At 64.8% G+C, this 26,622-nt stretch overlaps 1 protein-coding gene across 1 annotated transcript; it reads left to right on the top strand.

Moving 5' to 3' along the window:
• The first annotated feature begins 738 nt into the window (after positions 1-738).
• On the top strand, positions 739-26,596 carry FER1L5 (fer-1 like family member 5). The gene is made up of 51 exons (XM_064730953.1): positions 739-823; positions 938-993; positions 1,070-1,161; positions 2,049-2,157; positions 2,238-2,369; positions 2,448-2,714; positions 2,856-2,906; positions 3,287-3,317; positions 3,552-3,667; positions 3,752-3,863; positions 5,115-5,191; positions 5,299-5,367; positions 5,466-5,509; positions 6,312-6,388; positions 6,463-6,539; positions 7,846-7,959; positions 8,047-8,191; positions 8,987-9,111; positions 10,401-10,492; positions 11,873-11,935; positions 11,998-12,181; positions 12,303-12,455; positions 12,979-13,092; positions 13,729-13,895; positions 14,314-14,600; positions 15,124-15,281; positions 15,479-15,655; positions 15,835-15,913; positions 16,091-16,168; positions 16,239-16,420; positions 17,070-17,228; positions 17,340-17,438; positions 17,902-18,051; positions 18,143-18,320; positions 18,518-18,750; positions 18,854-18,895; positions 18,980-19,117; positions 19,788-19,901; positions 19,974-20,129; positions 20,212-20,303; positions 20,950-21,120; positions 22,807-22,963; positions 23,659-23,747; positions 23,894-23,989; positions 24,557-24,698; positions 24,800-24,899; positions 25,347-25,452; positions 25,576-25,666; positions 25,741-25,850; positions 26,314-26,452; positions 26,522-26,596. The coding sequence occupies exons 1-51, from the start codon at positions 739-741 to the stop codon at positions 26,594-26,596; spliced, it is 6,150 nt and encodes a 2,049-aa protein (XP_064587023.1).
• Positions 26,597-26,622: the final 26 nt, after the last annotated feature.

The raw sequence follows: 26,622 nt of genomic DNA, 5'->3' as shown, positions 1-26,622 counted from the left end.
GGGCGCGCTCCCGCCCCTCCGGCCTCTCCTCAGCGCGCGTGCGCGGGGCGCGCCCCCGCTTCTCCTCGGTGCGCGTGCCTGGGGCGCGCTCCCGCGGGATGTCCCCGTGGGAATCACAGAATGTCCCCTTGGGAAGGGACCCACGGGACCAGGGAGTGTCCCTGGGATGTCCCCAGGAATGTCCCCTTGGGAAGGGACACTCCAGGCTCATCCAGCCCCCCGCACAGGACACTGCGCGCTCCCGCGTGGCTCACGGAGCGTCCCGCGTGGGGACACCTCGGGGACGCGGTTACCGGTGACAGCCCCCGCGCCGCCACCCGCCGTTGGCGCTCGGACACGGCGAGCCAACCGCCGCGCTGCTGGCCAGCGGGCTGGTGGCACCTGGGGCTGGCACTGCGGTGGCGACAAACCTGCCGCCGGTGCCCGAACCTCGGGGGTGGCACATTGGTGCAGGACAACTCCCCGTGCAGCCTGTGCCGTGGGCCCCTGTGACAAACCTGCCGCCATCACCGGTGACAGCGCCTCGGGGGTGCCGTGTGCCCCTGGTGACAAACTGCCGCTCACCGTGACAGCTTCGGGGTGGCACTGCGGGCGCCCCTGGTGACAAACCTGCGCCATCCCGTACCGCCTCGGTGCACTGCGGCCCCCGGTGACAAACTGGCCACGTCACTCGGGGGTGTCCCGCTGGTGGCACCCCCTCGGTGACAGCTCCGTCCTCGGTGCCAGCGCTCCGTGGCCATGCTGCGCTGCCACGTGGTCGCCGTCCACATTCCCGGGGCCACCGGCTTCGGTCCCGGTGTCCTGCTGTCCGTCTGCTTCCGAGGTACGGCGGGGTTGGGGACACCGCGGGGTGTGGGACACGCCATGGCACAGGGTGGCACAAGACACCTCCCATGTCCCCATCCCGAGGTGACACCACCCGTCCTGTCCCACACAGGTGTCCCCAGGAGAACCCAGGTGGTGCCCGAGGAGCGCAGCCTCACCTGGAATGAGGTGAGGTGGCCCCGGGGTGACCCGTGGTGGCACAGGGACACGGGGTCACCCCCCTGAGCCGTGTCACCCCCGTCAGGAGCTGGTGTGGCCGCTGGACTCGTGTCCCCTGAGTGCCACGGACACGCTGGGGCTGCGCCTGTGGCGTGGGGACTGCCTGCTGCCCCGGGAGTGAGTGCCAGCCCTGGGGGGACACCCCCTCACTGTGGCCACCCCCTCACTATGGCCACCCCCTCACTGTGGCCACCCCCTCACTATGGCCACCCCCTCACCATGGCCACCCCCTCACTATGGCCACCCCCTCACTATGGCCACCCTCTCACCATGGCCACCCCATCACCACGGCCACCCCCTCACCATGGCCACCCCCTGACCACGGCCACCCCCTCACCACGGCCACCCCCTCACTGTGGCCACCCCCTCACTATGGCCACCCCCTCACTGTGGCCACCCCCTCACTATGGCCACCCCCTCACCACGGCCACCCCCTCACTATGGCCACCCTCTCACTATGGCCACCCCCTCACCACGGCCACCCCCTCACTATGGCCACCCCCTCACTATGGCCACCCTCATCCCCTCACGGCCACCCTCTCACCACGGCCACCCCCTACCAGGCCACCCCTACCATGGCCACCCCCTCACTATGGCCACCCCCACACGGCCACCCCTGCACATGGCCACCCCCTCCACCCTACGTGGCCACCCCCCACTGCCACCATGCCACGCCCCCTCACCAGGCCACCCCTCACTATGGCCACCCCCTCACATGGCCACCCCCTCACTATGGCCACCCCCTCACTGTGGCCACCCCCTCACTATGGCCACCCCCCCACCACGGCCACCCCTCACATGGCCACCCTCTCACTATGGCCACCCTGACCATGCCACCCTCACTATGGCCACCCCTCACTAGGCCACCCCCTGACACGCCACCCCTCACAGGCCACCCCCTCACTGTGGCCACCCCCTCACTGTGGCCACCCCCTCACTATGGCCACCCCCTCACTATGGCCACCCCATCACCACGGCCACCCTCACCGTGCCCCCTCCCGCAGGGACCTGGGTGCCACCACGGTGTCACTGAGCGAGCTGGTGGCCAGCCCCAGGCTGCCGATGACCGCCAGGGACATCCCGCTGCTGGACCACCGGGAGCGGCCCACGGGGGTGAGCGCAGCCCCACAGCGCCCCACAGCGCCCCACAGCACCCCGGGTGGCACCGTCCCCGTGTCACTGTCCCCTTGCAGTGCACCGTCACCCTCCGCTGCTACCACGACCCGCACGGCACGGCCGCGGACGTCCCTGTCACCACCGGGCACGGCCAGGTGGCCCTGGAGCCACCGGGGGTGGCACCTGAGGACAGGAAAGAGGATTTCCAGGTAGGGCACCCACGGGCACAGGGTGGCAGCCAAGGGGGTGATGTCCCCTGGTGGTGACACGTCAGTGCCACCCCGCAGGTGCGGGTGAGGGTCATCAAGGGCCGCCAGCTGCGGGGCAATGCCATCAAGCCCGTGGTGAGGGTGCAGATCGGGAGGCAGCACTTCCACAGCCGCAGCCGGAGCGGGAACAACCCCTACTTCAACGAGGTGACACCGCGGAGGGGACACGGGCACCGCCGCTGTCCCTCGGCCCGCCCTCACTGTCCCTTCTCCGGGCTGCAGGTGTTCTGCCAGGATTTCCACATGGCGCCGGAGCAGCTGGTGGCACTGCCCATCCAGATCCAGGTGGGGCGGAGAGGTGGCACTGGGGGGACAGCGACAGGGACACGGGGACACAGGGATGGGGCAGGGACACAAGGACGCAGGGACACAAGGACACAGGGACACAAGGACACAGGGACAGCCGTGTCCCCTTCCCTGTCCCAGGTGCTCCGTTCACCAAACATCTGCACCAAGCCCGTCATCGGAATCTTCGAGGTGAGGAGTGAGGGATTGGGATGGGGGATTGAGAATGAGGATTGGGATTGGAGTTTGGGATTTGGGAATGGGGTTTGGAATTTGAGAATGGGAGATTGGGAATGGAGGGTCTGGAATGGGGTTTGGGAATGGGGGATTGGGAATGGGAGATTGGGATTGGAGTTTGGGAATGGGGGATTGGAATTGGAGGTTTGGGATAGGGGGATTGGAATGGGGATTGGAATTTGGAATGGGGGATTGGGTTTGAGGTTTGGAAATGGAGGATTGGGGTTGGCTTTTGGGGATTGGGGCTTGGGAATGGAGTTTGGAATTGGGGATTTGGGAATGGGGCACTAGGAATGGCTCTCAGAGCACTCTCACCCCTTTTGCCGTTCCCACAGCTCGACGTTGGCACCATCTACTCTGCCCCAGGTAACGACAGGGTTGGGGTGGCATGGGGTGACATCAGGTGACACATTTTGGGGTGACACGTTTTGGGGTGCCACATTTTGGGGTGCCACATTTTGAGCCACATTTCACACCAGCACTAGCCGGGGCTGAAGCCCCATTTTGGGGGAGCCCCGAGCGTTTTGGGGAGGTTTCGGGCGTGGCTCCGGTGGCACCGGGGAGGTGACCGCGGCGTCCCCGGTGTCCCCGGCGGGGCAGGGCGCAGCCTGAGCGGGAAGTGGCTGAGCCTGCAGCACCCGCGGCACCGCGACCGCCGCTCGCAGGGCTTCCTGCAGGTCAGCCTGGTGGTGCGCCGCGCCGGGGAGCGCGCCCAGGTGAGCGCCCCGCCCTCCCCCGCGCCCCAAAACCCCTCCTGGGGGGGTCCCCACGCTGTCACCTGTCCCCCACCCCATCCCCAGGAGCAGGAGGTGCCGCCGGGGGATGAGGATGTGGAGGCCAACCTGCTGCGGCCACCGCCGTGCGCCACCACGCTGCAGATCCGCGTGTTCCGCGCCGAGGACCTGCCGCGGGGTGGGGACACCGGGCTGTGGCGTGGGGACACCGGGCTGTGGCGTGGGGACACCGGGAGTTGGGGTGGGGACATTGGGGTGTGGCGTGGGGACACCGGGAGTTGGGGTGGGGACAGCGGGAATTGGGGTGGGGACAGCGGGAATTGGGGCGGGGACACGAGGGTTTGGGGTTGGGACACAAGGGTTTGGGGTGGGGACATTGGGGTGTGGCATGGGGACACCGGGAATTGGGGTGGGGACACCAGGAACTGACATGGGGACATCGGGGTGTGGCATGGGGACACCAGTAATTGGGGCGGGGACACCAGGGTTTGGGGTCGGGACATGAGGGTTTGGGTTGGGACACGAGGGTTTGGGGTGGGGACATTGGGGTGTGGCATGGGGACACCGGGGTGTGGCGTGGGGACACCGGGAATTGGGGTGGGGACAGCGGGAATTGGGGCGGGGACACGAGGGTTTGGGACACAAGGGTTTGGGGTGGGGACATTGGGGTGTGGCATGGGGACACCGGGAATTGGGGTGGGGACACCGAACACTGGGGTGATGACCATGGGAATTGGAGTGGGGACACGAGGCTTTGGGGTGGGGACATCGGGGTGTGGCATGGGGACATCGGGGTGTGGCATGGGGACACCGGGAATTGGGGTGGGGACACCAGGAATTGACATGGGGACATCGGGGTGTGGCATGGGGACACCAGGAATTGGGGTGGGGACACGAGGGTTTGGGGTTGGGACACCAGGAATTGACATGGGGACACTGAACATTGGGGTGAAGACCACGGGAACTGGAGTGGGACACCGGGAACTGGAGTGGGGACATCGGGGATTGGGGTGGGGACACCGAACATTGGGGTGGGGACATCGGGAATTGGAATGGGGACATTGGGGTTTGTGGGGACACCAGGAATTGGCGTGGGGACACGGAGGTTTGGGGTGGAGACACCGGGAATTGGAATGGGGGCAGATTTGGGGATCCCCTGTTCACCACAGGGTGGGGACACCGGGAATTTGGGGTAGGGGTGGGTTTGGGGACCCTCCTTCTCACCACAAGGTGGGCATGGGGGAATTTGGGGCGAAGAGTGAATTTGGGGACTGCTTTGCTCCAACAGAGTGGGAACGCGGGGAAATTGGGGTGAAGGGAGAATTTGGGGACCCCTGCTTGCCGCAGGGTGGGAGCCGGGGTGGATTTGGGGTGGGGATGGATTTGGGGACCCCCCAAAATCTCTCTGCTCGCCGTCCCCTTGCAATAGAGCCGGCGCGGCCGTGCCTGGGGGGCGCCGCGGGCTCGCTGAAGGTGTCGGTGCGGGTCGGCTTTGCGGGCAGGACGGTGAGCGCGGGGCCGGGAATTTGGGGTGCCGGGCCGGGAATTTGGGGTGCCCGGGGGCCCTGGGGGTGCCCCATCCTTTCGGGGGCTCACAGCTGTCCCATCCACAGCTCTGCACCCACGGGGTCCCCGCCGATGCCAGCCCCGAGTGGAACGAGGTTCTGTCCTTCCCCCTGCGGGTGAGGAGCGCCCCCAGCCCCAAATGGGGGCACCCCAAAAAGGGGGGGCGCCCCCATTTCCCACAGCAGCCACACCCGGCGCTGTTCTGTCCCCGCAGCTGCCGCCCATCTGCGACGAGATCCTGCTGGAAATCCTGCGTGGGTGAGAGGGGGACACCCTCGGGATTGGGGGACACCCCGAGGGATTGAGGGGACACCTCTCAGGTTTGGGGGCTCCCGAGGGTTTGGGGGACTCCCCGTGGGTTTGGAGAGACATCTTCAGGATTAGGGGACACTCTGCGGGGTTGGGGGACACTCCTCGGGTTTGGGGGATGACCTTCGGGTTTGGGGGACTCCCTGCGAGTTTGGGGGGATATACCTGGGATTAGGGGACACCCCTCGGGTTTGGGGGGACATCCCCAGGATTGGGGGACACTCCTCGAGTTTGGGGGGATATACCTGGGATTAGGGGACACCCCGCGGGTTTGGGGACATCCCCAGGATTAGGGGACACTCCTCGGGTTTGGGGACATCCCCAGGATTGGGGGACACTCCTCGAGTTTGGGGGATGACCTTCGGGTTTGGGGGACTCCCTGCGAGTTTGGGGGGACATCCCCGGGATTAGGGGACACTCCTCGGGTTTGGGGGGACATCCCCAGGATTAGGGGACACCCCTCAGGTTTGGGGGGATATACCTGGGATTAGGGGACACTCCTCAGGTTTGGGGGGACATCCCCAGGATTAGGGGACACCCCTCGGGTTTGGGGACATCCCCAGGATTAGGGGACACTCCTCGGGTTTGGGGACATCCCCAGGATTAGGGGACACTCCTCGGGTTTGGGGGGATATACCTGGGATTAGGGGACACCCCTCGGGTTTGGGGGGATATACCTGGGATTAGGGGACACTCCTCAGGTTTGGGGACCCCCCCCGCATTCGGGGGACCCCTGACCGTGTCCCCCCAGGTCGTGCCGGAGCAAAGCCCTGGGCAGGGCCACCCTGCGGCTGTCCCAAATCTCCCGGGAGCCCAAGGAGCTCGAGGGTGAGCGGGGCTGTCCCTTTTTGGGGTCCCCAATAGCCAGAGCCCACCCTGAACCCCCTTTTGTCTGCCCCCAGAGGGGACCCCCGGGTTCTTCCCCTCCTTCGGGCCCAGCTTCCTGCCCTTCTACGGCCCCCGGCCGGACGCTGCCAGGGTACGGAGCAGGGTTTGGGGAAATGGGGGTTTTGGGGGAATAATGGGGTGTCTGGGGGAAAATCGGGAGTTATTGGGGCCAAGGAAGGGTTTCTGAGGGCTGTGGGATGTTTGGGGTGGGAATGGGGCAATGCAGGGGGAAATGGGGGGTTGGAGGGGGAATGGGGTTGTGGGGTTGTCAGTGAGGGTTTGGGGAGTGGGAAAGGGAATTGGGGTGGTTTCAAGGGCAGGGGGAGTTTTGGGGTGAAATGGGGTGGGGGGAAACTGAGAATAGGGTGTAAATAGGATGGGGAACGGAGAACAGGGCATCTGAGGGAAAACAGGAATTTTGGGGGCAGGACTTTAGGAGATAATGGGACATTTGGGGTGAAAATGGGGTGGGGAAAATGGAGAATGGGGCAAAATGGAATGGGGAAAACAGAAAACGGGGTGAAATGGAATGGGGGGGGATGGAGAATGGGGCGAAAATGGGGTGGTGATAACACAAATCGGGACATTTGAGGGAAAACAGGAATTATTGGGGCAGGACTTTGGGGGACAATGGGACATTTGGGGTGAAAATGGGATGGGGAAAATGGAGAATGGGGCAAAATGGGGATGGAGAAAACAGAATGGGTGAAAATGGGATGGGGGGAATGGAGAATGGATGAAAATGGGTGGTGATAACAGTAATTGGGACATTTAAGGAAAACAGGAATTTTTGGGGCAGGACTTTAGGGGACAATGGGACATTTGGGGTGTAAATAGGATGGGGAAAATGGAGAATGGGGCAAAATGGGGATGGGAAAACAGAATGGGGTGAAAATGGGATGGGGAAACAGAGAATGGGACATTTGGGGGAAAACAGGAATTGTCGGAGCAGGACTTTGGGGGACAATGGGACATTTGGGGTGAAAATGGGGTGGCGATAACAGAATGGGGCATTTAAAGGAAAACAGGAATTGTCGGGGCAGGACTTTGGGGGACAATGGAACATTTGTGGTGAAAATGGGGTGGTGATAACAGAACGGGGCATTTAAAGGAAAACAGGAATTGTCGGGGCAGGACTTTGGGGGACAATGGAGCAGGATTTTAGGGGACAATGGGACATTTGGGGTGAAAATGCGATGGTGATAACAGAATGGGGCATTTAAAGGAAAACAGGAATTGTCGGGGCAGGACTTTGGGGGACAATGGGACATTTGGGGTGAAAATGGGGTGGTGATAACAGAACGGGGCATTTAAAGGAAAACAGGAATTGTCGGGGCAGGACTTTGGGGCACAATGGGACATTTGGGGCCGCCCCACAGCCAGGGCTCGTTCCCCAGGACTCGGGGCCGGTTTTCCGGGGCCGGCTGCTGCTGGAGCTCTGCACCCACACGGGGACCCCGCCGGGGCGCCAGCGCGACGCCGTGGCCCCGGTGGACGCCGAGCGGGCGCAGGTGGGGACACGGGGACACCACCATGGGCCGGTGCCACCGTCACCCCTCGGTGCCAGCTGAGCGCTCTCGGGGTTTCTCTCGCCGCAGAGCCGCCTGCCCCGCTGCCAGCTGGGGCTCTGCGGGGTTTTCTACTCGGCCACGGCCGTGCCCGGCGGCCCCGAGGCGCTGAGCCTGGAGCTGGGCATGGGTGGCACCGCGGCCGCCACCGTGCCCGCCGTGCCCGCCTTCGACGGTGAGCGGGGACAGCGCGGGTGGCACCGGGGCCGTTGTCACCTCCTGTCACCTCCCCCGGGTGGGGGAACTGGGGAAAGGGGCGGGGAGACAATGGGGGTGTGGCTAATTGCTGGTTAATTAGGGTGATTATTTAATTATTGGAGGGTTTGATCCGCATGTGTGGGAGGTTTGGGGTTTTTTGGGGGTGGTTTTGGGGTGTTTTAGGGTGGTTGGGGATGTTTTGGGGATGTTTGGGGTTGATGCTGGGTTACTTTGGGGTGATTTGGGATGTTTTTAGGGATTTTAGGCCGTTTGGGGATGGTTTGGGGTGATTTTGGGGTGTTCTGGGGCACTGCCAGGACGCCTTGAGCTGAGGTGATTTTGGGGTGTTTTGGGGCGTTTTTTGGGTGATTCTCTGTTACTTTGGGGTGTTCTGGGGCACTGCCAGGATGCCCTGGGCTGAGGTGATTTTAGGGTGTTTTGGAGGGTTTTTTGGGTGATTCTGGGGTGATTTTGACCTGTTGCAAGGACACTCTGGGCTGAGGTAATTTTGGGGTGTTTTTTGGGTGATTCTGGGGTGATTTTGGGGTGCTGCAAGGACACCCTGGGCTGAAGTGGTTTTGGGGTGTTTTTGGGGTGTTGGGGACATGGATTGGGTGTCACTGGGTGATGTCACCTGTGGATCAAGGGGACAATTTGGGAATCTCAGATGATCCCATGACACCTCCCAGGAAGCCGCAGCTGCACCTCAGCAGCGTGGCCAGGTCTGTCTTGACCCCAAATTCCCCAAATTTCCTGATTTTCCTGGATTTAGGGAACCTCTACCACTACCTGCCGTGGTTTGGGGACAAACCTGTGGCCGCTGTCACCTCGCAGTGGGAGGACGCCGGGCACCGCTGGGACAGCCTGAACCTCCTGCGGGCGCTGTGCCAGCACCTGGTGAGACCCCAAATCCGGGCAGGAGTGACCCCAAATCCGGGCAGGGGTGACCCCAAATCCGGGCAGGACTGACCCCAAATCCGGGCAGGAGTGACCCTGAATCCGGGTGGGGATGATCCCAAATCCGGGTGGGGAATGATCTCAAATTCAGCTGGGAATGACCCCAAATCTGGGTGGAGGTGATCCCAAATCCGGGTGGGGATTATCCCAAATCTCTGTGGGATTGACCCCAAATCTCTGTGGGACTGACCCCAAATCGAGTTGGAAATGGTCCCAAATCTGGGCAGGACTGATCCCAAATTCTGGTGGGAATGGTCCCAAATCTGAGTGGGGAATGATCCCAAATTCTGGTGGGAATGGTCCCAAATCTGGGCAGGACTGATCCCAAATTCTGGTGGGAATGGTCCCAAATCTGGGTGGGGAATGATCCCAAATCCAGCTGGGAATGACCCCAAATCTGGGTGGGATCGATCCCAAACCCATGTGGGAATGGTTTGGGGTGGGATTGACCCCAAATCCAGCTGGGATGGAGTGGGATTGACCCCAAACCTGAGTGGGAATGGTTTGGGGTAGAATTGACCCCAAATCCCTTTGGGGACAGTTTGGGCTGTGACTGATCCAAAATCCATTTGGGAACAGTTTGGGATGGGATTGACCCCAAATCCATTTGGGAATGGTTTGGGGTGGGATTGACCCCAAATCCATTTGGGGACATTTTGGGGTGGGATTGACCCAAATCCATTTGGGGACATTTTGGGGTGGGATTGACCCCAAATCCATTTTGGAACAGTTTGGGCTGTGTCTGATCCCAAATCCATATGGGAACAGTTTGGAATGGGATTGACCCCAAATCCATTTGGGAACAGTTTGAGGTGGAAATGACCCCAAATCATTTTGGGAACAGTTTGGGATGGGATTGACCCCAAATCCATTTGGGAACTTTTTGGGCTGTGAAAGATCTCAAATCATTTTGGGGACATTTTGGGGTGGGATTGACCCAAATCCATTTGGGGACATTTTGGGGTGGGATTGACCCAAATCCATTAGAGAACATTTTGGGCTGTGAAAGTTCCCAAATCTGTATAGGAACAGTTTGGGGTGGGATTGACCCCAAATCCATTTGGGGACAGTTTTGGCTGTGAAAAATCCCAAATCCATTTAGGCACAGTTTGGGATGGGATTGACCCCAAATCCATTTGGGAACTTTTTGGGCTGTGAAAGATCTCAAATCATTTTGGGGACATTTTGGGGTGGGATTGACCCCAAATCCATTTTGGGGCCGTTCCCAGGAGGAGAACCTGGCCAAGCTGCAGGGACACCACGGGGACACCAACGGGGACATCGGGACGAAGCTGCTGCGGGAGCTGGAGCAGGACTGCGAGTGAGAGATCCCAAATCCCAACATCGGGGTTTGGGGCTGGGGGACCCCGAATCTGGGGGGGAAACGGGGCTGGCGATGGGGTTTGGGGGGTTTGGGACACTTTGGGACATTTTGGGGGACAATGGGACATTCTGGAGGGAAGTTTGGGGTGGAAATGGGAGGAGGAGGACTGGGGTGTTTGGGGTGGAAATGGGGTTTTTGGTGGGAGGATGGAGCGTTTGGGGAAAAAACGAGGAATTGTTGGGGCAAAGAATTTTGGGGGTGAAATTGGGGATTTTAGGGTGATCCTTTAGGTTTCGGGGTGTTTTGGGGTGATTTTGGGCCGGTTTGGGCGCTGCAGGGCTGCCCTGAACTGGGATGTTTTTGGGGTGATTTTGGGTTGATTCTGGGGTGATTTTGGGTTGATTCTGGGATGTTTTTAGAATGATTCTGGGATGTTTTTGTGGTGATTTTGTGATGATTTCGGGCTGTCCTGGGTCCTGCAGGGCTGCCCTAGACTGGGATGGTTTTGGGGTGATTCTGGGATGGTTTTTGGGGTAATTTTGGGGTGATTTTGGGCTGTTCTGGGCCCTGCAGGGCCTCCCTGTAGTACCTGGAGGAGCAGCCCACCCTGACCGCCCTGGACCAGGATGTTTTTGGGTTGATTCTGGGATGTTTTTTGGGGTGATTTTGTGGTAATTTTGGGGTGATTTTGGGTTGATTCTGAGATGTTTTGGGGGTAATTTTGGGGTGATTTTGGGCTGTCCTGGGCACTGCAGGTCATCCCTAGACTGGGATGTTTTTTGGGGTGATTTTGGGTTGATTCTGGGATGGGTTTGGGTTGATTGTGGGGTGTTTTTGGGGTGATTCTGGGATGTTTTTTGTGGTGATTTTGGGGTGATTCTGGGATGTTTTTTGTGGTGATTTTGGGTTGATTCTGGGATGTTTTTGGGGTGATTTTGGGCTGTTCTGGCCCCGCAGGGCCGCCCTGCAGTACCTGGAGGAGCAGCCCGCCTTGGACTGGGATGTTTTTGGGTTGATTCTGGGATGTTTTGGGGGTAATTTTGGGGTGATTTTGGGTTGATTCTGGGATGGGTTTGGGTTGATTGTGGGGTGTTTTTGGGGTGATTCTGGGATGTTTTTTGGGGTGATTTTGGGGTGATTTTGGGGTGATTTTGGGCTGTTCTGGGTGCTGCAGGGCCACCCTGGGCTGGGATGGTTTTGGGGTAATTTTGGGTTGATTCTGGGATGTTTTTTGGGGTGATTTTGGGTTGATTCTGGGATGTTTTTTGTGGTGATTTTGGGGTGATTTTGGGATGTTTTTTGTGGTGATTTTGGGTTGATTCTGGGATGTTTTTTGGGGTGATTTTGGGGTGATTTTGGGCTGTTCTGGCCCCGCAGGGCCGCCCTGCAGTACCTGGAGGAGCAGCCCGCCCTGACCGCCCTGGACCGGGATGTTTTTGGGTTGATTCTGGGATGTTTTTGGGGTGATTTTGGGGTGATTTTGTTCTGTTCTGGCCCCGCAGGGCCGCCCTGCAGTACCTGGAGCAGCAGCCCGCCCTGACGGCCCTGGACCAGCAGCTGCGGAGCTGCCGGCGGCGCCTCCTGCAGCGGCTGCAGCGCGAGGCCGGGGCCGGCGGCCGCCACGGGGACGCCCTGGGGACGGTGGCCCGGGGGTGGCTGCGGCGCGCGGCCGCGCTGGCCGTGGAGGTGACACCAAAACCCCAAAGTGTGACCAACCCAACCCCACCGTGCTGAGGCTGGGTCTCCATGGGGCCGCTCCTGTCCCCGTTCTGGTGCCACTCTCACCGCTGTCCCCGTGTCCCCACAGCCCCAGGCCGGTGTCCCCGATGTGCAGCTGTGGCTGCTGCGGGGCCGGACACGGGTGGCCTCGGCCCGTGTCCCTGCCACCGATGTCCTGCACTCCCCGCACGGCCCTGGCGCCTGCGGCCAACTCTGCGGGAGGATCGTCACCGTGTTCCTGGTGGGAGCTCCTGCTGTCCCTCGGTGTCCCCTCAGTGTCCCCTCGGTGTCCCCTGCTGTCCCTCCATGTCCCCTTTGGTGTCCCTTGGTGTCCCTCCATGTCCCCTTGGTGGCCCCTCTGTGTCCCCTTGGTGTCCCTCTGTTGTCCCCTTGGTGTCCCCTGCTGTCCCTCCATGTCCCCTTTGGTGTCCCTTGGTGTCCCTCCATGTCCCTTTGGTGTCCCTCCATGTCCCCTTTGGTGTCCCTCCATGTCCCTCCATGTCCCCTTGGTGTCCTCTTGGTGTCCCTCCGTGTCCCCTTGGTGTCCCCTTGGTGTCCCTCCGTGTCCCCTTGGTGTCCCTCTGTGTCCCCTTGGTGTCCCCTGCTGTCCTTCCTTGTCCCTTCCATGTCCCCTCTCTATTCCCACCTCATCTCCTCCAAGTCCCTGTGCTCTGTGTCCCCCCATGTCCCCTGTCTGTCCCCCCGCGTGTCCCCGCCCCTCAGTGACACTGTGCCACACTCTGTGTCCCACTCTGTGTCCCCAGGGCTGCGGGGACAGCCAGGCCCAGGTGCGGGTGTGGCTGTGGCTGGGCCGAGTGGCCGAGAGCGGCGAGCTGGCCGGGCTGCTCGGGGGGAGCCTGCGCTTCTACTGCCAGATGGTGGGGACAGGGATGGGGACAGCGTGGGGACAGGGGAGGGGACAGCATGGGCACAGCATGGGGAGAATACAGGGGACAGCATGGGGGACAGGGGAGGGGACAGCAAGGGGAAAACGGGGACAGTACAGGAGAGAGTACAGGGGGGACAGCATGGGGATAGTGGGGACACGGATGGGGACACCATAGGGGACAGCTGGGGACATGGGGATGTGCAGTGGGGACAACGGAGGGGACAGCATGGGAGATAGCACGGGGACAGTACAGGGGACAGTGTGGGGACAGCAGGGACAGGGAGACAGCATGGGAGGGGACAGTGGGGAGGGGACAGCACCTGGGAGGGGACACCTGGGAGGGGCCAGCACTCCACAGTGTCCCCTAAGGCCAGGCCCAGTGTCCCTAAGGCCAGCACAGTGTCCCTAAGGCCAGGCCCAGTGTCCCCTAAGGGCAGGCCCAGTGTCCCCTAAGGCCAGCTGCTGTGTCCCCTAAGGCCAGGCCCAGTGTCCCTAAGGCCAGGCGCTGTGTCCCCTAAGGGCAGGCCCAGTGTCCCTAAGGCCAGCACAGTGTCCCTAAGGCCAGGCCCAGTGTCCCCTAAGGCCAGCTGCTGTGTCCCTAAGAGCAGCCACTCTGTCCCCGCAGTTCGAGAACCAGACGCGCCTGTTGGGGTCCTGGGGGCCCCGGCGGTTTTGGGGGCGCCCCGCGTTCTCCGACAGCTCCGGCCGGGCCCTGCGCCCCCCGGAGGAGCTGCGGCCCCCCCAGGGATGGAGCTGGGACGGGCCCTGGAGCGTGGAGCGGCCACGGCGGCGGTGAGAGCGGGGGACGGCCAGGCCTGGCCCTGCGGGGAGCGCGGTGACACCAGCCGTGTCCCCAGGGTGCTGGCACAGGGAGCGCGGTGACACCAGCCGTGTCCCCAGGGTGGTGGCACAGGGAGCGTGGTGACCCAGCCCTGTCCCTGCGGGGAGCGCAGTGACACCAGCTGTGTCCCCTGGGTGGTGACACAGGGAGCACGGTGACACCAGCCCTGTCCCTGTGGGGAGCATGGTGACATCAGCCGTGTCCCCAGGGTGGTGGCACAGGGAGCATGGTGACATCAGCCGTGTCCCCAGGGTGGTGGCACAGGGAGCATGGTGACCCAGCCGTGTCCCCAGGGTGGTGGCACAGGGAGCACGGTGACACCAGCCGTGTCCCCAGGGTGACACCAGCCCTGTCCCCCGGTGTCCCCAGGGTGCCAGCACGGGCAGAGGGCACAGGGACCGTGGTGCTGGAGGAGCTCTACGAGAACCAGAGCCGAGACCCCGGCGGGGGCTGGAGCAGCACGGCCAGCACGGACGCCGTGAGTGGGGGACAGCGTGGGGACAGCGTGGGTGACACCCGAGTGTCACAGCTCAGCACCTGCCTGGTTTTACAGAAGGGAGTGGCAGTGCCACCGAAGGAGGAGGTGGCGTGTCCCCAGGGCTGGCACGTCACCAGCGACTGGCAGGTGGACACGGAGGGGGCTGAGGATGAGGATGGTGAGTGGGGGGTCCCCGGTGGGCACAGCGGGGTGGGAGGGACAGGGGTGACGGGAATGGGGGTGACAAAATAGGGGTGACAGGGATGGAGGTGACGGGAAGGGGGTGACAAAATAGGGGTGACAGGGATGGAGGTGACAGGAGAGGGTGGCAGAGATGTGGTGACGGGGATGGGATGATGGGGATGGGGTGACAGGAATGGGGGTGACAAAATAATGGTGACAGGAGAGGGTGGCAGGATGGGGGTGGCAGAGATGTGGTGACAGGGATGGGATGACGGGGATGAAGGTGACAAAATGGGGGTGACAGGTACCTGGTGGCAAGGAGCTGCGCCCTGTGTGTGCAGGTTGGCACTACGGGGTGGGCACGGAGGATGGGGTGACAGGAATGGGGGTGACAAAATAGGGGTGACAGGGATGGAGGTGACGGGAAGGGGGTGACAGGGATGGGATGACGGGGATGAAGGTGACAAAATGGGGGTGACAGGTACACGGTGGCAAGGAGCTGCGCCCTGTGTGTGCAGGTTGGCACTACGGGGTGGGCACGGAGGATGGCAGCCCCCCGGCAGCGTGGCACAGCGAGGGACAGCAGTGGCACACCCTGCGGCGCCGGCGCTGGCTCCGCGTCCGCCACAGGGACAGCGACAGCCTGACACAGGACACGGACACCTGCAGCAGCCTGGTGACACTCTCGGGGACAGGGACGGGGCAGGGTGGTGACAGAGAGAGGTGACAAGGATGGGGTGGCAGGATGGGGGTGATGGGACATGAGGGCGGTGGGTTGGGATGATGGGACAATGATGAGAGGGAAGGGGGTGATGGGGATGAGGCTGGCAGTCCCTGTGCCACACTGTCCCCTTGTCCCCGTGTCCCCTGCAGGACCCCGAGGAGCTGTGGGAGGACGAGGCCTGGCAGCCCGAGTGCTTCTGGGGCTGCACCTTCCAGCCCAAGGTGCCGGCCGGGCCCCGGTGCCGCCGGCGGCGCTGGCAGCGCTGCCTGGTGCCCGCCGAGCCCGGGGCGGCCGTGGCACCGCTCTTCCTGCTCCGGGGAGCCCCGGTACGAACGGGAGGGACCGGGAACGGGAGGGACCCGGGAACGGGAGGTGTGGGGATGGAAGGGAGGGAAGGGGTTGGGATGGAGCCCTGTGGAGCAGAGCCGTGATGGCACAGCCGCACACGGGACAGAGGGACAAGGGGACAGCAGGGTCCCCCCAGCCCTGTCCTGTCCCCTCCCAGGACACCGAGGAGCCGGCCCAGGACAGTCCAGAGGTGGCCCTGCAGCAGCCGCCGCCCTTCATCGTCTGCAGCTTCCAACGTGAGCCCGGGGCCGGGAGGGATCGGGGAGGGACCGGGGACGGGCTGGGAGTGACCGGGAGGGACCGGGAGGGATCGGGGAGGGACCGGGGACGGGCTGGGAGTGACCGGGAGTGACCAGGAGTGACCGGGAGGGGCCGGGCTCTCGCAGCCCTCCCTGACCCCCGGCTGTCCCCAGGCCCCGGCCGCTTCCAGCTCCGCTGTTACATCTTCCAGGCGCTGGATCTGGCGCCCGGCGGCTCCAGGACCTCCATAGGTGAGACCCCTCCTGTCCCCGGCCGCCGCCGCGCCGGCAGCCCCGGGGCTGACGCTGTCGCTGTCCCCAGATGCCACCGCGCACGTGTCGTTCGTGTCCCTGAGCCAGCGCACGGGGACGGTGCGCGGGGCGCTGGACCCGCGCTGGGAGCAGACGCTGCTGTTCCCCCGGGTGCCGCTGTTCGGGGACCCCCGAGGCGTCGGGAGGGACCCCCCGGCCGTGGTGGTGGAGGTGTGGGACCAGCGGGGACAGGTAGGGGACACTCCGGGCACGGGAGGGAGGGATGGGAGCAGAGGAGGGGATGGGGATGGGGGATCAGGGATGGAAGGGTGGAGGGATGTGAAAAGAGAGGGAGGGAGGAAGGAGAGAGGGAAGGGTGGGAGCAGATGGATGGATGGAGGGATGGATGGAGGGCTGGCAGGAGGGATGGAGGGACAGGGGCTCAGGGATGGAAAGATGGAGCTGTCAGGGGTGGAAGAACAGAGAGGTCAGGGATGGAAGGACAGGGATCAGGGATGGAAGGACAGAGGTCAGAAATCAAGGGACAAGGGGATCAGAGGTGGCAGGATGGAGCTGTCAGGGGTGGAAGGACAGGGATCAGGGATGGAGGGGCAGGGATCAGGGATGGAAGGATGGGGCTGTCAGGGATGGAAGGACAGAGAGGTCAGGGATGGAAGGACAGGGATCAGGGATGGAAGGATGGGGCTGTCGGGGATGGAGGGGCAGGGATCAGGGATGGAGGGGCAGGGATCAGGGATGGAAGGATGGAGCTGTCAGGGATGGAAGGACAGGGATCAGGGATGGAGGGGCAGGGATCAGGGATGGAAGGATGGAGCTGTCCGGGCTGCAGGGGCAGGCACAGCCCCGGCCGGGCCCGCCCCTGCTCCGGCTCTCCCCGCAGGGCCCCGCGGTGCTCCTGGGCCGCTGCGTGTGCTCCCCGCGGGTCTGGCTGGACGCGGCGCTCCGGGAGCCGCCCCGGCTCCAGCCCCACGCGCTGCGGGGCCCGCGGGGCGCGGCCGGGGAGCTGCTGGCGGCCTTCGAGCTCCTGCAGGAGCCCCAGGTGAGGCGGGGACACTGGGGTGACACTGGGGTGACACTGGGGTGACACTGGGGTGACACAGAGGGCACCCAGGCCCGGGGTGGCATTGTCACTGTGTCCCCCCCACGGCAGGACGGGTCCCCGGCTCCGCTGAGCCCCCCGCCCCTGAGCAAGGACGGGTTCGGCATCCCCCCGGAGCTGCGGCCGCGCCTGCACTGGGTGGCGCTGGAGGTGGGAGCCGCCTGCGGGGAGGGGACAGCGTGGGGACAAGGGGGGAACAGGGAATGGGGTGGGGACAGCGTGGGGACAAGCAGGGAGTGGGGAATGGGATGGAGGCGGGGCTGGGATGGGGACAGGGATTGGAGAGTGATAAAGGTGGGATGGGGACAGGGATGGGACAGGGATAAAGGTGGGAGGGGGACAGAGATAAAGATGAACTGGGGACAAGACTGGAGATGCAACCTGGGCATGGCAGGGGCTGTGGGCAGAGCTGAAGCTCATGGGGACGGGGACAAGGACAGGAGATGGGGACAGGACAGGGACAAGAACAGGAGCCAAGATGAGCGCGGGCACAGAGGGGAGGAGGCAAAGCCGGCACAGGAGCGGGGGCAGGGACACGGACAGGGATGGGGACAGGGACACGGACGGGGACACCTCCAGGGGAGCCCTGCGGTGCCAGGCCCGCGTCCCGCAGGTGCTGGCCTGGGGGCTGCGGGGGCTGCGCGGGGCCGTGCGGGAGCCGCGCCTGGAGCTGCAGTGGGGGGAGCAGAGCCTGTGGACGCCCCCGATCCAGGACATGGCCACCAACCCCAACTTCCCCAGCAACGCCTTCCTGCTCACCCTGGTGAGGGCGGGGCGGGATGGGAGCGGGTGTGGCCGTGGGTGTGGCCGCGGTGACCGGGCTGTCCCTGAGCTGTCCCCGGCTGTCCCCGCAGGCGCTGCCCGAGCAGGAGCGCTTGGTGCCGCCCATCCGCCTGCGGCTCTGGCACCGCGCGGGCGCCGAGCGGCGGCTGCTGCTGGGCCAGGCCAGCGTCAGGGAGCTGGGCCGGTACCGGTGCCCCCTGCCCCGCCAGGAGCCCGGCAACGGCTCTGACACGGTCGTGTCATTGCCAGGTACTGCCCGTGCCATCGCTGCCCATCCTTGGTGCCACCTGTCCCATCCCCGGTGTCCCCTGTCCCATCCCTGCCCATCGCTGCCCATCCCTGGTGCCACCTGTCCCATCCCTTGTGCTGCCTGTCCCATCCCTGGTGTCACCTGTCCCATGCCCGGTGCCACCTGTCCCATCCCTGCCCATCCCTGCCCATTACAGGTGCCACTTGTCCCATCCCTACCTCACCCTTTGTACCCCCTGCCCATGCCATCTGTCCCCTGCCCTATCCCTGCCCCATCCCAGCTGTCCCCAGCCTGTCCCAGCTGTCCCCTCCCTCATCCCCGCTGTCCCCGTGTCCCTCAGACGAGCTCCTCTCGGCGCCCGCCACCTCCAGCCCCTTCAGGCGTTGGTGTTCCCAGTTCCTGGCCATGTCCCCGGCCAGGATGGCTCAGGTGAGTCCCCCCATGTCACCTGGCACCAGCCCTGGCACCGCTGGGCACTGGCACCGCCCGGCCCCGTGCCTCAGTTTCCCCAAGAGCCCTTTGCTCCCTGCAGGACCTGCTGGGCTACCTGAGGAGCAGGCGGGCTGAGGATGAGGTGGGCACAGGGACGGGGACAGGGGGCACAGGGGAGGCCACCAGGGCCACCTGTCCCCACCTGTGCCCTCCTGCTCCCCGCCAGGACGAGGAGGATGAAGATGAGGAGGATGAGGACCATGAGGACCACGAGGAGGAGAGGGACTGGTGGAGCAAATTCTACGCGTCCATGGAGGACAAGGAGCCCAAATCTCCATGGGGAGCCAACGGGGACAGACTGAAGGTGAGCCAGAGCCTGGGACAGGGACAGGATGGGGACAGAGAGGGACAGGATGGGGACAAGGACAAGATGAAGGGAGTGGGTGAGGACAGAGATGGAGATGAGGAGGGAATGGGGACAAGAGATGGGGATGAAGCTGAAGGGGACAAGGATGATGATGAAGGTGGGGAGGGAACAAGGGATGGGGATGAGGAGGGAATGGGGACAAGGATGATGATGAAGGTGAGGAGGGGACAAGGATGGGGACGAGGAGGGAATGGGGACAAGGATGATGATGAAGGTGAGGAGGGGACAAGGATGGGGACGAGGAGGGAATGGGGACAAGGATGATGAAGCTGGGGAGAGGACACGGATGAGGATGAGGAGGGACTGGGGACAAGGATGAGGATGAGGAGGGAATGGAGACAAGGATGAGGGTGAGGAGGGAATGGAGACAAGGATGATGATGAAGGTGAGGAGGGGACAAGGATGATGATGAGGAGGGAATGGGGACAAGGACGATGATGAAGGTGAGGAGGGGACAAGGATGATGATGAGGAGGGAACGGGGACAAGGATGATGAAGCTGGGGAGAGGACACGGATGAGGATGAGGAGGGACTGGGGACAAGGATGAAGAAGGGCCCGGGGCCGCCGTGAGGAGCAGCCCTAGATCTGGCCCTGGCTGCCCCACAGATCTACGGCTGCGAGCTGGAGGCCGTGCCCGAGTTCCAGGCGCTGCAGGATTTCTGCCAGAGCTTCCCCCTGTGCAAACCCGGCCGTGCCCCCGAGCCCGTGGGCACCTTCAAGGTGGGTGAACCCCCCCAGTGCGGGACCCCCGGGGACGGGCGGGACCCCCGGAGGCACCGCGGGGTCTCTCAGGGGCTGTTCCGCATCTACCCCGTGTCCGAGGGCACCGCAGCCCTGCCCGGCCCGCGCTGCTTCCAGCGGCTGCCGCCCGCCCAGCCGCAGCCCTGCCTGGTGCGCGTCTACGTGGTGCGAGCCTTCGACCTGTCCCCCCGCGATGTCACCGGCCTGGTGAGGACAGCGGGGACCGCGGGGCGGGGCAGGGCGGGGCGGGCCCGGTGTCACCCCCCGGTGTCCCCTCCTGCCCCCCCAGAGCGATCCCTACGTGCGGGTGGCGCTGGGCAAGAGGACGCTGGGGCAGCGTGACCAGTACGTGCCCAACACCCTGGAGCCCGTCTTCGGCAGGTGCGCCCGGGTGGCACTGGTGGCACTGTCACCCACGGGGGGAGGTGGTCCTGGTGGCACTGTCACCTCCAGGGGGCACAGGGGGCGCTCACCAGGTTGCCATTCCCAGTGCTGTTGTGCCACCAGATGCCTGTGACATTCCCTGTGTCACCACCTGTCCCATCCCCTGTTCCCCCAGCTGTCCCGTTCCCTGTGGCATCACCGGTGCCATGTCCCTGTGTCCCCACCTGTCCCACTCCCTGTCCTGCCCTGTCCCTGTGCCCTCCTCACCTGTCCTATTCCCTGTGCCACCAGCTGAACCATTCCCTGTCCTGCCATGTCCCCTCCTGTCCCACTCCCTGTCCTGCCATGTCCCTGTGTCCCCAGCTGTCCCATTCCCTGTGCCACCACCGGTGCCATTCCCTGTGTCCCCATCTGTCCTATTCCCTGTCCTGCCATGTCCCCTCCTGTCCCATTTTCTGTCCTGCCTTGTCCCCACCTGTCCTTTTCCCTGCCGTGCCCTGTCCCTGTGCCACCACCTGTCCCATTCCCAGTGTCCCCTCCTGTCCCCCTCCCTGCCCTGCCATGTCCCCTGTCCCCATCTCTCCTGTCCCTGTGGGTCCCTGTCCCCGTGCCCCCCCCGGGCTGATGGCGCCGCTGCCCCCAGGATGTTCGAGCTGACGGCCACCATCCCCCTGGAGAAGGACCTGCGGGTGACAATCATGGACCACGACAAGGTGCCACCGGACCAGGAGATCGGCAGCACCACCATCGACCTGGAGGACCGGCTGCTGTCCCACCACCGCGCCCACTGCGGGCTGCCCACCCTGTACCACACGTGGGTGGCGCGGGGACACGGGGAGGGGACACGGGGGGACACAGGGGGGCTGGCGGACACGGGGGTGACATGGGGAGGGACAGGGAGGGACATGGGGAGGGACATAGGGGACATGGGGAGGGGATACAGAGGGCTGGGAGGGCACAAGGAGGGGACACGGTGGGACTGGGAGAGGGGACAGAAGGGGACACAGAGGGCAGGACAGGAGGGAACACAGAGGGCACAGGAGGGGACATGGGGGGCTGGGAGGGGGGACAGGAGGGGACACGGGAAGGAGGCACAGGAGGGACAAGGGGGGACACAAGGGGCTGGGAGAGGGGACACAGAGGACAGAGGGCAAGGACAGGAGGGGACACAGGGAAGAGGGCAAAGGAGGGACAAGGAGGGACACTGGGAGAGGGGACAGGAGGGAACATGGTGGGCACACAGGGGCACAAGAGGATGGCAGGGAGCGGGCACAGAGGGATTTGGGACACGAGGAGGGGCAGGATGGGGGGCACCGAAGGGTTTGGGGGATACAGGAGGGTCAAGGGGCACAGGAGGATGGAGGGGGGCACAGGAGGATGGCACGGAGCGGGCACAGAGGGATTTGGGACACGAGGAGGGGCAGGATGAGGGGCACAGGAGGATGGCACAGGGTGGGCACAGATGGCACGGGGCTGGCACAGAGGGCCGGGGTGGGCACAGAGGGCCGGGGCGGGCACAGAGGGCCAGGGTGGGCACAGAGGGCCGGGGCTGGCACAGAGGGCCAGGGTGGGCACAGAGGGCCCGGGCTGGCACAGAGGGCCGGGGCGGGCACAGGGGTGGCTCCCAGCAGAGCAGAGGTGGCACAGAGGGCCCAGGCGGGCACAGCCGGTGCTGGACAGAGGGACCGAGCGTGGCACCGGCAGGCGGGCCAGGAGCCGGGCTGGCACAGAGGGCCCGGGGGCGGGCCCCGCTTCAGCCGCGGGGGCACCGCCCTGAGCCTGGGCGGGCGGCGTTTGCAACATCGGAGAGGGGAACGGGGATGGAGGGGAGGTGGAGGGTTGGCGGGCGGGACGGGTTTGGGATGAGGGTGGAGGTGGGGGGGATGGGAAGGGGTGGGTGGATTTGGGGATGTTGGGGCCGGGGGGGCAGATTGGTGCGGGATTGGGGGGTCGGAGGCGTTTGGGAAGAGTGGGGAGGGTCTCGGGGGGTAGGGGCCTGGGGAGGTTGAGAGGGCTGGGGCTGTGCACGGGGGTCAAGCAGTTTCAGAGGTCCTGGCGGTGTTGGGAGGTGTGGGCAAGGCTGGTGGGGGCTTGGGGTTCTGGGGCGTTCCGGGGACTGCGGGGGCTTGGGAGGAGGGCAACCGGGCCGTGAGGGCTTGGGGGGCTGGGGCGGTTTGTCGGACTCTGAGGGGGGGAAGGATGGGGAAGGTTTGGGGGTTGGGAGGGTTCTGGGGTGATTTTGGGGATTTGGGGGCGGGGGTTGTGGGGATTGGGGGGTCTGGGGATGTTGGGAATTGGGGGGGTCTGGGGGGTTTTGGAATCTGGGGAGGGTTTGGGGGTCTGGGGGGTTTCGGGGTGTCTGCAGTAATTTGGGGGTGTTGGGCAGATCTGGGTGGCTCTGGGGAGGATTTGGGGGATCTGGTGTCTCTGGGGTAATTTGGGGGTGTTGGGCGGATCTGGGGTCTCTGGGGAGGATCCGGGGGTGTCTGTGGGGTGACAGCGGCCCCGGGGTCCCAGAGCGGCGCCAGCCCCCGCCCCGCCACGCCGGGGCCCCCCGGGAGCGCCTGGCCCTGCACGTGCTGAACCTGTGCGAGCTCGTCCCGGAGCACCTGGAGACGCGCGGGCTGCAGAGCCGCGCCCGGCCCGGCCTCGAGCAGGTGCCACCGGGACAGCGGGGACACCGGGGACACCGGGGGGACAGGGACGGGGGCACCGGGCCGGGGGTGATGGGGACACTGTGCACACAGCGACAGTGAGGACAGGGACACCGGGCTTGAGGTGACAATGACACCTGGTGGTGAGGGGTGATGGGGACATCGGGGTGACAGAGAACGTGGGGATGGGGACATCGCAGTGACAAGGACACTGGGGATGGGGACATTGTGGTGACAGGGACAATGGGGATGGGGACACCATGGGGACAGGGATACTGGAGGTGGGCACATTGTCATGACAATGAGACTGGGGATGGGGACACTGGGGTGGCAGGGACACTGGGGATGGGGACACCACGGTGACAGGGACACTGGGGATGGGGACACCGCGGGGACAGGGACAATGGGGATGGGGACACTGGGGTGACAGGGACACTGGGGTGGGTGATGGGACACTGGGGTGGCAGGGACATTGGGGATGGGACACCACGGTGACAGGGACACTGGGGTGGGTGATGGGACATTGTGGTGACAATGACACTGGGGTGGGTGCCAAGGACCCCAGGAGTGGGTGATGGAGCAGGGGGTGACAAGGACAGGTGCTGGGGGGACAAAGGGACCCTGAGGTGATGAGGAGCCTGGGGCATGGGGACACTTGGGGACATGGGGCCGGTGCCAGCCCGTCCCGGTGTCCCCAGGGCAAGGTGCAGATGTGGGTGGACATTTTCCCCACCAGCCTCGGCCCCCCCGGGCCCCCCGTGAACATCGACCCCCGCCGGGCCGAGGGGTGAGTGAGGGAGGGGACACCCCCGAGGGGACAGGGCCACCCCCGAGGGGACAGGGCCACCCCCGAGGGGACAGGGCCACCCCCGAGGGGACAGGGCCAGCCCGGCAGAGGGTGACAGACCCGTCCCCGTCCCTGTCCCTGCCCAGGTACGAGCTGCGCTGCGTGGTGTGGAACGTGCGGGACACGGAGCCCGGGGACATCAACCTGCTGGGCCAGCGCATGAGTGACATCTACGTGTCCGGGTGTGTCCCCATCGTGTCACCTCCCAGCTCCTGTCCTGCTCGCCCCAGAGCCCCTGGCAGGTCCTTTGTCACCGCAGGGTCCCCAGGGTCCCTGTCACGCCAGGGTGTCCCCATCCGTGTGGGCACGGTGGTGACAGCGGTGTCCCCTCTGGGGATGACACACGGGTGACTGCAGTGTTCACTGTGGATGGCACATGGGTGACAGCAGTGTCCCCAGGGTGGTGGCACACGGGTGACAGCGCTGTCCCTGCAGGTGGCTGGACAGGTGGGGATGGGTGCAGGGGTGACAGCGGTGTCCCCTGGGTGGTGGCACACAGATGACAGTGGTGTCCCCTGGATGGTGGCACACGGGTGACAGCAATGTCCCCTGGGTGGTGACACCAAGGTGACAGCGCTGTCCCCGCAGGTGGCTGGGATGGGTGCAGGGGTGACAGCAGTGTCCCCTGGGCAGTGACGCAGGGGTGACAGCAATGTCCCCACAGGTGGCTGGATGGGCTGGGATGGGTGCAGGGGTGACAGCAGTGTCCCCTGGATGGTGGCACCGAGGTGACAGCGCTGTCCCCGCAGGTGGCTGGACGGGCTCCCCGAGCAGCGGCAGCACACCGACATCCACTATCGCTCCCTGGACGGCCGCGGCGCCTTCAACTGGCGCTTCGTGTTCCCCTTCGAGTTCCTGGCGGCTGAGAAGCTCTGCGCCATCCGCCGCAAGGTCGGGGACAGGGAGGGGACACAGCCTGGGGACACAGCCCGGGGACACAGCCCGGGGACACAGCCCAGGGACACGTGTGACCTTGCCGTGTCCCCGGGCAGGAGCACGTGTGGAGCTTGGACGAGACCCTGCTGAAGGTGCCGCCCAAGCTCATCCTGCAGGTGTGGGACAATGACAAGTTCAAGGCGGACGATCTGCTGGGTGAGAGACCCTGTCACCACCGGGGGGACACTGCAGGGGACAGGGGACAGCCAGTGGGGACAGGGAGCAACCGGTGGGGAGAGGGAGCTCCTACTGGTGACAAGAAGCTCCCATTAGTGACAAAGAGCTGCCACTGGTGACAACAAGCTCCCACTGTTGATAAGGAGGACCCATTGATGATAAGAAGGTCCCACTGGTGATAAGGAGCTCCCACCGGTGACAGGGAGCCTCCACTGGTGACAGGGAACTTCCAGTGGTGATAAGGAGGATCCACTGATGATAAGGAGCTCCCCCAGGTGACAGGGAGCTCCCATTGATGATAAGGAGCTCCCATTGGTGACAGGGAGCCTCCACTGGTGAGAGGGAGCTCCCACTGGTGATAAGGAGGACCAGTGATGATAAGGAGCTCCCCCCGGTGCCAGAGCCGTCCCCTGCCGTGTCCCGCAGGGATCCTGGAGCTGGAGCTGACCCGGCTGCCCCGCCCGGCCCGCAGCGCCCGCCTGTGCCGGGCCTCGCCGTCGGAGCTGCCCTGGTTCTCGTGGCCCTGGTTCTCCCTGCCCCTCTTCCTCCGGGCGCGGCTCTCCCGGGCCTGGCTCTCCCTGGCGCGGCTCTCCCGGCTCGGGCTGCCCCTGGCGCGGCTCTCCCGCCGCCTCTCCCGCCGCTGGTTCCGCGCCCGGGCTCTGCGGCCGCTGAACCTGTTCCGCAGGCGGAGGGCGCGGGGCTGGTGGCCCTGCACCATGCACGAGGACGGCGGCCAGCGCCTCTCGGTGGGTTGGGGACACCCGCGCGGGGCTGGGGGACAGCGGGGACACATCCAACCGCCCCCATCCCGGGCCTGCAGGGGAAGCTGGAGCTGAGCCTGGAGCTGCTGTCGGCGCAGGAGGCCGAGGAGCGGCCGGTGGGGAAGGGCCGGGAGGAGCCCAACAAGCACCCGACCCTGCCCGAGCCCAGGTGAGCCGGGGACAGCAGGAGGGGACAGGGGACAGGCTGAGCACGGTGTCCCTGCTGGGCAGGGGACAGGGACAGGCTGAGCCCGGTGTCCCCCCGATAGGGGACAGGGACAGGCTGAGCACGGTGTCCCCCCAGGAAGGGGACAGGGGGGCCTGAGTATGGTGGCCCCCGTGGGACAGGCAGGGACGGCAGGGGGTGGCCGGGCCCGGTGTCCCCGCTGGGACAGGTGAGGCTGAGCCACGTGTCCCCCAATGGGACAGGGTGTGACGGGCAAGTGGTGTGAGCCCGGTGCTCAAAGGAAGGGGTGGCCGGGCCCGGTGTCCCCGGTGGGCACAGGTGGTGGCTGAGCCCGGTGTCCCCTCAATAGGGGACAGGCGGTGGCCGGGCCCGGTGTCCCCGGTGGCTCAGCCCGGTGTCCCCATGGACAGGGGACAGGCAGTGGCTCAGCCCGGTGTCCCCACAGGCGCCCCAAGTCCTCGTTCCTCTGGCTGACCTCTCCCCTCCGCCTCATCCGCTACGGCGTCCGCTGGCACTACCTGCTGTGGCTCGGGCTGGCGCTGGCGGCGCTGCTGCTGCTCCTGCTGCTCCATTCCTTCTTCCCGGTCAGCACCGCCCCACAAACCCCCGCTGTCCCCCCTGAACGCGCTCTGAGTGCCCGTGTCCCCCTGCAGAGCACCCTCAGGGTGAAGGTGGCTGAGGCGCCCCCGCTCCTGCCGGCCACGAAGCATCCCCGGACCGAAGGCTGAGGAGGAGCCGCCCGGTTCCCGGATTT

Source organism: Zonotrichia leucophrys, chromosome 22 (assembly GCF_028769735.1).
Source record: "Zonotrichia leucophrys gambelii isolate GWCS_2022_RI chromosome 22, RI_Zleu_2.0, whole genome shotgun sequence".
Taxonomy (NCBI): Eukaryota; Metazoa; Chordata; class Aves; order Passeriformes; family Passerellidae; genus Zonotrichia; species Zonotrichia leucophrys.
The sequence above is the reverse complement of the archived record's forward strand: the minus strand, read 5'-3'. Positions and strand labels throughout refer to the sequence as shown.

Excerpts from the sequence above, each read along its gene's own strand:
- FER1L5 (XM_064730953.1), top strand. The coding sequence starts at position 739 with ATGCTGCGCTGCCACGTGGTCGCCGTCCACATTCCCGGGGCCACCGGC. Across the intron at positions 2,907-3,286 it reads CCGTCATCGGAATCTTCGAG|CTCGACGTTGGCACCATCTA; the intron begins GTGAGGAGTGAG and ends CCGTTCCCACAG. Across the intron at positions 25,667-25,740 it reads ACGGCGGCCAGCGCCTCTCG|GGGAAGCTGGAGCTGAGCCT; the intron begins GTGGGTTGGGGA and ends CCGGGCCTGCAG.